General features: G+C 42.0%; 1 protein-coding gene across 4 annotated transcripts in view; it reads left to right on the top strand.

Annotated features, from left to right (window-relative positions):
* The window catches only part of LOC140341089 (opioid-binding protein/cell adhesion molecule homolog), a 224,381-nt gene extending 222,153 nt beyond the window's left edge, over nucleotides 1-2,228 (top strand). For all 4 annotated transcript variants that reach the window (XM_072426627.1, XM_072426629.1, XM_072426628.1 and 1 more), the window contains one exon: nucleotides 728-2,228. In XM_072426627.1, coding sequence (XP_072282728.1) covers nucleotides 728-825 — 98 coding nt within the window. In that variant the 3' untranslated portion in view covers nucleotides 826-2,228. The remainder of the gene's footprint in view (nucleotides 1-727) is intronic.
* The last annotated feature ends 7,468 nt before the right edge of the window (nucleotides 2,229-9,696 follow it).

The following is a 9,696-nucleotide window of genomic DNA, read 5'->3' on the forward strand; positions in this document are numbered from 1 at the left end:
GGGGTTTCTCACCCAGCTAGCAGGGACAGGAATTGTTATCTGTACATGAACTCTGTGATAACATGTAATTAACCATTACCAGTATACAATAGAATCAAACAATCATGGAGAGTGAAATCTAGTGGCCTTGTAGCACATTGGCTCCAGATGTATATTATTGCTTTGGTAAACTGTAAAACAGCCTAGTAGACCATCCTGGTATTACCAAGGGGCTACATTCTCCCCCTGATTAAATCTTTACCACTTGTCAAAGATAAATAATGGGTAATAAATATCTGCATACAGAATCACAAAAAATTACAGAAGAAATTATCCCCCTCTCTCTATTACAATGGCGAGGTGCCAGGCAACATATTAACCAGAATGGAAACTGCTCCTAACCAAGAATAGTACAGGTGAGGCTGGGTAATAAATCTGGGGTCACCTAAATTACCATAAGTGAAGATAGGTGGATGGTGTCTGACTCTCTCACCTCTTCATACTTCCCTCTGAAGTAGTCCTGTTTAATCTTGAGGTGTTTGAACCCTTGCTGGGTCATTGAGAGTTCAGGCCTGCCAAACAGCGGTCAATGCAGGTAGGGGAAACTCTTGCCCCTGCTGGACATATCCAGTCCATCCTATTATTAGACAGTACTATGTTATTCTGTTATTTTTACTACACAAATATCAGGCCAGGCTTTATTGTTGTTACCAATCACTAATGATTAATGAACACTTTCTCTTCTCAGGACCGGGGGCTGTGCATAACACAAGCAGCTCTACCTCAGCTGCTTTGGCCATCATCTGCCTCTGGTGCTCCATCCTCTATTCTCTCAGCAAGTTTTGATGTAGAAGGTGACTGTGGAGATGGGTGGGGGGAGCTCTGGGATATCTGAAAGCTGAGTGGAGTGCACCCTCCCTCTTCCCAGGAAAAGACTTCACAGACATTTTAGGGAGGCTTCCACCCTGCTACCCTCATCCTCTCTTGGGGTTGTTATCCTAACAGTAATATTTCTTCTCTACACACTGGCAGCCTTTGTAGGCACCTCCGTTATGAAGTGGAGGACCGGGGGAGCTTTGGGGCTGGTTTCTTGTGTTGGTGTCTATGTTGGTCCCTGTGTCATGCTTTATAGGTCTTTTCAGATTTGGGGGGATGATAAGAGAGGATAACTGGCTACATGGACAGTGGTCTTCACTGAGTCAGTGGAATGGACATCTTGACCTTCATCCTTGGCTCCACAGATACATTATACTTTCCTGGACCCTGCGAAGGAGCTGAACGTATAGTGGACCTACAGCAAATACTCAGGCTCTAGAAATGAGTGGGCGGATATTTTTGTGAGGTTGTGCTCTGCAAAATATTCTTACTGACCAAACTGTCACTTGCACAGAATAAGGATCCTTGCAGTGCAATAGGATTACATGACCTAAAAGAACACTTGGGTTCCATATGAACTGACACATGGAGGAGGCAGTGGGGGAGCACTTTGACTCCAACAACACATGCTGGATGAGACAAATACTATCTCACTTCTGTTGTCAAGCACACAGTTACCAGCAATCTTGTTGAAAGACTGAGCGTAAATATACATGAAAGGATATGATGGCCAACTGGACTATCAAAGGCTTAGTTTTCTATGGTACAAGTACAAATGACTAAATTTCCTTTACACAATGCTCTTCTGCCAAACAAGATCCTCAACTACATTGATATTATGGGACCTTTAGTGTCAGAATATGGTTTTGCAAACATATCCAAAAGCTGTGGGTTGATAACAGCTAATAAACTCTGATTGTAACCCCTGCTTTATTAGTGTTCACCTACCTTAGAATTCCCAGAACAATACCTTCTTTGTCACCATTTCAGAAATGTAGCTAGAATATTAATCAAGCAACAAAAATCTGGAGATTATTGCCTCTCCAGGGCAATAGCTGCAATGTTCCCCTCTACAGTAGACCCCAGCAAAAGCTCATCTCTATCATTCCAGCCTTATAATGTCCTACAGATCTGTCATCATCTTACCAATAGTGTGATCTATTTAGGGGAGCACATTTGCAATTTTGTTACACAGATAAGTTTTTTTGGAAATATTTATTAGGCTTTCTTTTAAAACCTAAAGGCAAGAGTGTTTACCTACGACACAGCCAGATTGCTGCATGTTCCACATTGTTTGTACATTTTTCTAGATGAGGCCAGTCAGATGGTTGTAATCCTGTGATGTGTCAATAAAGTCTGATATTTGTACCTGTGATCTCTCTTCGTGTTGTGCACACTGATGAGAAGGAACATAAAAAATATGGCAAGGTTGTATGACTGTCACTGAGGCTCTCTAGACGAAACAATCCACACTGTTACATTTTTTTTGTAGTATTAGTTACATTTTGTGTATCTAGAGACACATCCATCTCTTAGGAACAATCTACAGAATTGTCTGGAACTCTCTGAATAGTCTATACAGTTTATATTATGAGGAAAGCCTTTGTGAAGGTCCAATCTCTTTCCCTCCATGTGTAAAGTGTTTCTTTATCACTTGAATTTAGCCTGGAATCCTAAATGTGAACGTCTTTGCTTATAAAGCCACTTTAGGATCTAAATAAGGGAAAATGAAACACACCAAGGGCACATGGTTAATTTGGTAAATATAGTGAAATGAAGTATGATAACATTCAAAAACACTTGTTTTATTTTTCAAACATTACAAAGAAAAAAAATCAGTTTTACATTGACAAATTATTTACCTTTTTTGTTTTCAAAGTCTTTTTGCATAATGGTAGAATGCATGTACACTGTACCAAGGCATTGTGTAAGACATCTACTCCAACCAACATCAAACTGTGTGTGGAGCAGTGGAGCAAGCACCTACAGTCCACATAAAAGGTTCTTGTTTGGTTCAGCTTTTCTGATGTATCATGCGAAAATAAAAAATTGATCTATTCTACAATCTGAAGAATTTATATTAAATCGTATCATATTGTTAAATAGATTTGTCCTATAAGTTTACTAAATTACTAACTGGTAAATGGATTTCAGTCATCCAATTATGCGCAAAAAAACTTGTAAGTGAACAGTGTATATTTCTTTAGTAAAGCACCTCAAATGAATGAAGACGCCCAGCATAGGATTATGAAGGTAACGGCTAAGAGAAAAAAGCCCTGCAAAGCTAAATCCTAATTTATCTACTTAACATACAGAAAAATAAAACAGTTTTATTCCTATGTGTAGAGAATTATGATATATAGCTGGCCTTTAGGTCTTATTCTGGTTCTGGTGTGGTTTCCTTTCTTGGAAAAAAGGAGTTAAGGCTGTTCAGACTGAAAGAAATATTTCACTTGGCATGGTCAATGAGATAAAGCTTTGTAAACTATAGCCATCTATCAAGTGCAAGCAAAAACTGTGTTTTTTTTTCTGCATGTGATTGGGTATTTGCAAAGGGAATTTTCACAAATCGCTAAGTTTTATGAATTATCCCTGGCAGATTGATCATTATTCTACTTGATGCTGTCATTATTTACTACTTACCGTATGTAGCGCCAACATATTAACCAGCACTTTGCAAAGTCCATTGTCATGTCATTATCACTCAAAGGGGTTCACAATCAAATGTCCCTACCATATTCACATACCATGAACACAGTCTAAGGCCAACTATGAGGGAAAACCAATTTCCTAATTATGTGTTTATGGGATGTGGAATGGAAACCCACACAAACACAGGGAAAACACATTTTTTGTAGATGGCCAAGATTTGAACCTGACATCCTAGTGCTGCAAAGGTAAGTGTTCTAGCCACTGAGCCAACTGTGCTACCCAACTGCTGGGTTAACGACCTTAAATCCTTGAGTCAACCCCAATAAAACATTACAGTGAGGGCTAGGGTTAGATTATTTTATTATTTCAAACATTATGATGGTGAGAATCAAATGCTAAATAAAATCTAACTCTAAGACCTCACCAATCATTACAAATTACATAGGAGATTGTCATCCACTATGTAGGAAATCAATCCACTCACCCAATAAATCAATAACCATCACTTAGGAATTTAACCAGCATAGAAGAAATGATGATGATCACTATAACCCAATATATCACCATTCATCACCAATTAAATCTTCAACTATCACACAAGAAACCATCAGTGTGTGTTGTCCATTCATCCTCATTATCTCTAACTCATGTCACTGAGGTTTAAATGAAGTCTCCAACTAAGACCCTTCAGAAAGAACCAACTGCAATTCAGGCCTAACTCAATTTATTTGCTGCATTTCTGGCAGATGGACCAAATCAGGTGGACCAAAAATAAGTTTTACATTTATTGTAATAAAGCTCATATGCTTCTAGCTGGCATACTTAAAAGACCAGATAATCAGGTCAAACCTGTGAATGTTTAATGTGTTAAAAGGGAGCACCCTAGGCCATAACACGCTGGATTCAACTATTAGCATGATTCCTAATCCAGACACTGATATAACCTCCTGGTCAAATTATCAACCTATCTCCCTCCTTATTCTAGATAGTTATTGGCCTCAGTGGTAAGATATTGCCTCAACATATCACTAATCTCATTAGTTCAAGTGGACTTCATGTCAAACAAGCAAGCGGGTGATAACATAAAAAATTTTTTTTTTCTTTTTGATGCAGGCTGACAAAAAAAGGAACTTACCAGCATTTCTTTAAGCCAAGACATTAGAAAGGCCTTTGATTTTGTGCTCTGACCCTATCTCACCTTCCTACTGGAACACTGGGGCTTTGGCCTACATTTCCATAGCTGGTTTTCATCTCTTTATGCATTTCCCAAGGCCTTTAGACAATATGTGGGCATTTTCTCATTTTATTTTCCCATAGAGAGGGGCACCCGTAACATAACCTAATTGGTGGTATCACTATCTACCAATTTTCTGGCTGACCATATACTGGATGCCCCCTCCTCCCACAGCCCAGATAGCAGAACTGTCACAGAGGCTCTAGGGCCCACATTGAATAGTAGGCCCTTGACGCCCCTTTAGCGACAGGTCAACAAGACGCATCTCAAACTGGATTTGCTCTTAAATGAGAAAGTGAAACAATCCTTAGGCTTAATGAGAATTGTCACACCCAGGCCAACAGTCGGATCCAATGCTGGCCAAGCACTTGTGCTCTGGCACCTATATTTTTAAACCCTACTGTGTCCGGTCTCATACTGGGGTACTTACCTCTAACTCAACCAATGAAGTAGACAGCTTTGCATCCTTCCTCTCCTCCATCTATTGTAACCCCCTTCCTTTCACATAAACACTGCTACTAAATTCTTCAGGGACATCCCTTTGTCCGAAATCCTTCAGGTCTGCCTAGACTGCTTGTGTGTGAATGTCACTGATGTCCATTAAGCAGTTAAAATTGTCTGTGGGGCCTAATGGCTTTTCGGCCATATACAATAAAAAGTTTGCAGACACGCTGGCCCTACATCTAACCAGGCTCTTTAACTCCTTGAAAGATGGTCATTCACTAACCCCCTTATCAGACTTTGGGTTAGGCCTTTGTCTCCATGATCCCCAAACCAGAGAAAGATGAACACAAGCTTAAAAACTATTGCCCTATCTCCGTCCTCAACTTTGACCTTAAGCTGCTTACTAAAATCTTGGCTACCAGGCCCAACTTTTTCCTTGGATTGTTAATACGCAAGGATCAGGTTGGCTTCATCCGGCATAGTCAGGCCTCTAACAACATCTGGAAAGTGTCCCATCTCATTCATCTCTTGAATGTGCACCAAACAACAGGATTCTTGCTCTCCCTAGGCATAGAGAAAGTTTTTGACAGCCTGTTGTGGGAGTATATTGGCTTTGTACTCGACCAATGGGGTTTTTTTCTAGAACTCCTCACCTGGGTTTTGTTATTTTATTAGGATCCATATCCTGGGATGTTACATATGATTGCCATTTTTCTAACCCAACTAGGCTGGCGTGCTCCTTGTCCCCCATGATCTTTGCAGTAGCTATGGAAACCCTGGCTATCCTTATTTGCCTCCAGGACCCAATCCATGGAGCAGAGGTGCATGGTACCAAATTTAAGAAGCATCTGTATTCAGATGACTTGCTTCTTAAAGATGAATAAAGATCATTAGGATGACTCGGTTGCCAAAGAATCTCGATTTCTTTTGGACTCTCCCTGTGGTAGTCCACGCTCAGGCCCTTCAGACTCTACAACGTAGAGTCAACTTGTTCATCAGGCATCGAGTGAAACCTATGGTCCCCAAACAGATGTATATATATTTACGCACAGATATTTAGGTGGCTTGGCTGAGCCCAATCTTGCTAAGTATTATGCTGCTGTACAGATCAGCCAGCTATCAGCTCTTCATGACTCTTCTAAATCCCCTCCTTTGGGTCTGCTGGGATGCATCGAACTGTGGATCTTTCACAGTGACGGCGCTTCTGTGGGTTGCCCCCATGCGCCATCCTAAGCCTCTTAGCCCGCTCATGAGTGACTCACTCTCTAAACTGTTGCACTCACACAAGCACTTGGCTTATGTTTTTCACTTTGGGCCCCCCTGCAAACAAGCCTATGTTTTGCCCTGGACACATGAATTTAGCTGCTTTTCACTGGTGGATTTCACAAGAGTTACAATTGGTCTACCATTCACGGGCCTGTCTGGAGTCAAGTCCTATTACAGGCTGCGGTCGGCATACAAAAAACCCCCAAGGAATTTTACCGCCACCCACAATTGTGCCATTGGATCTCATCGCAATTAAGCAAGTGAGATGCCCCTTGGCCATCACTTCCTTTGAACGAGTCTGTCTCCAGGCTATTTTATGTCAGTCCTATACCGCCAGTTAATCGCCCTTCCTTGCCCTCAATCTCAACCTTACGTGTGCAGATGGGAATCAGACCTTGGTTGCACTAAACCGACCGAAAATTAGGAGACATCTGGATGGCAGTGTCCTTCTGCTCCATCAATGTGACGGCCCAAGAGTCTGCATATAATGTCCTGCTCCACTGCTAGCTAACTCCCTCCTGCTTGGCTCACATAAAACCAATCACTGGAGTCACTGGCACGCTGCTTCCACAGGTGCGACAAGCTGGGGTACATGCTCCACATATGGGGGACCTGCTCAAAAATTACCAGCTTCTGGGCCTCAGTATATGACTTGCTGAGTGCACTGCTACTTAGGACTTTATGCCCTGATCCCTGCCATATTTTCCTATATGTCCCCAATGTGTCTTTCCACCGGGCCTGCACGAAAACTGGCCACCTTTGTGTTCCTAGCAGCCCAACAAACTATTGCAAAATCCTGGAGGACTGACTGGATTGCATTAGGGGAGGTTGAATCAAAACCAGATGTCTTCCTGATCAATAAGAAATTAACCAGAATCCTGGCTGACATGCACAATAGATGTATGTCTATCTAGGAGCCCTGGATTTCTCTTTGACACTCTGGCCTTTCTATGTCTGCAGCCACCTGGCTGTAGTTAATGCTTCTTAGGCTTCTATACACTACAGGCATTCTGCACTCCGTGAGCTTATCTTTTCACCCTCTTCCCCTTTTTTCTACCCCCCTCTCTTGACCCACCCCTATCTCTCTCCTACCCTTACTGTCTCTCCCCCCAAACCTTCCGTTCCCCTGTTCTACCACTATGCACTTAGGATTTTATTGGGCATGTTGAGTTGGCTAACCCACCTCTATCACTACTACCATGCTCATGGTTTATGTTTACAAGTTAGTCAGAAATGTTTATTTCTTTATGATCTGAAGGACTGCCTGGTGCTGCTCAGCTGGATAACCACAGTCACCCTCTGTCTGTTAAGTTTGTGTCATTTTTAAAGAAAACCTTTGGTGTTGTTTACACATACCCCACTATCCACTATTAATCAGCAATCGTTAGTGGGTCACCCATGATTTGTACAGAATATGCAACTTCTTGTCTCACAATACCATCCTACCTAATAATCATTTTAGTGCAAACTTTGATATTTCCCATCAGAAATGTTTCAATATCTTCAAATTAAACATTTTATATCCTTAATGACCTGTGCAATTGCCTCACCTAGCTCCCTTTCTTATTTTGAGCGAATTTACCAAAGAGATCCACAAGCTAAGGGAATAATCTCCACCATTTATGATCTCCTCCCACTGATGCAAAGGCGATCCCCCTATTCATTCGTACACAGTTAGGAGAAGGAACTCAAAACCTTTGGATCCTGAGGACTGGTCTCGAAATTGGGACATGGAAGCCTATTTCAGTGTTAACACATGAACTATTGAATCAAAAATATGTTACTAATGCAGTGTTACTAAGTGCCTCAAGAACTTTTTGGCAGATGTTTCTGTGGCTGCCCTCAAATGTGGTGGGAATGACCCAAAATCAGATGTTTCTGGATTAAAGTTTATCAGTTGGCAGGCGCTACAATGGGCTTCTAGCAAAAAGATGGCGCTAGCGAAAGCTTGGAAATCAGCCACCCCTGCATTGACTCCGTTTAAACATTATTATTATTGTTATTATCAATAACCTGTATTTATATAGCGCCAACATATTACGTAGTATTGTACTTTTAATAAGGGTTGCAAATAGTGTGTATAGGAGAGGAGGAATTACCACTGAAAGAAACTTGAAAGGAATGGTCAGACAGAAAGCAAAGAGAGAGCAGTGTCACTGATACCAATGGTGTTCAGGATTTGGATTAGAAAGGGTGTCAACAGTGTCAAAAGCTGAGAAAGGATCTAGGAGAAGGGGAAGAGAAAAGTTGCCTTTTGACTTAGATCTGATGAGGTAATTAGCCACTTTTGTAACTGCTGTTTTAGTGGAATGTGCAGGTCGAAAGACAGATTGAAGCGTCCCAAGTAGAGAGTTGATGTTTGTCACGTTTGGGGAGTTGGAGCCTCTAGGGACCACTACGGCTTGCACAGGAGTGGTGTGAGCCCTGAGAAGGGCAAAGGCACAGAGTCTAAGTTGCAATAAGGTCTTCTCTAGAGCCTCTTGTGGTGAGGAGGTTGCGCTACTGGTTACCGCCAGGTCGCGGTTCTTGGGCACACCAGGGTGGGCAAGAGGATACATGGTACCAAATCACTAAGTGGAAGAATTGTCAAGGAAGGCTCAAGGAAGGAATTGTCAAGGAAGGCTTGGGGTCGAGGCAGGCAGCGAGCAAGAGAGGTCAGGTCACAAACCAGGGGTCCAATAACAGGGATCCAGGAAATAGACACCGGTGTGCTTTAGCAAGGAAGAAGTGTTTAGATCGTCGGTGAGTCTTTTATAGACAGGGTGCTCAAGGAGTTTGGAACCATATGGGAGAAAGGAGATAGGACGGTAGCTAGAAATTAGGGAGGGCTCAGGCGAGGGTTTCTTTAGGATAAGGAGAATAATGTCATGTATGAAAGCGGAGGGGTAAATACCTGTAGAAACGGAGAGGTTGAAAAGTTTGGTTAGTGTGAGGTTAGGGTGAAGGAGTGGGAACGGAGTAGATCAGAGGGAACTGGGTCAAGTGGACAGGTAGTAGACGGAGGGGCTGATTCATCATGCCAAATTGAAAGCTCGACGCCCGCAGATATTCGCGTCCTGGAATCAGAGCCCTAAAATCATCAATTTATCAACCAAATCTGAGGTGCTGGCATACTCTTGAGGAAGTCATCAACTGAAGCGATCTCTCCAATGGATATGCGCAGCCCCAGCAGTTTCACACTGGTAAGCTTGTATTAAACTCACTGTTCCCTTAAAAAACATTCTTTCTAATGTCACACATATTAC

This window comes from Pyxicephalus adspersus, chromosome 11 (genome assembly GCF_032062135.1).
Source record: "Pyxicephalus adspersus chromosome 11, UCB_Pads_2.0, whole genome shotgun sequence".
Taxonomy (NCBI): domain Eukaryota; kingdom Metazoa; phylum Chordata; class Amphibia; order Anura; family Pyxicephalidae; genus Pyxicephalus; species Pyxicephalus adspersus.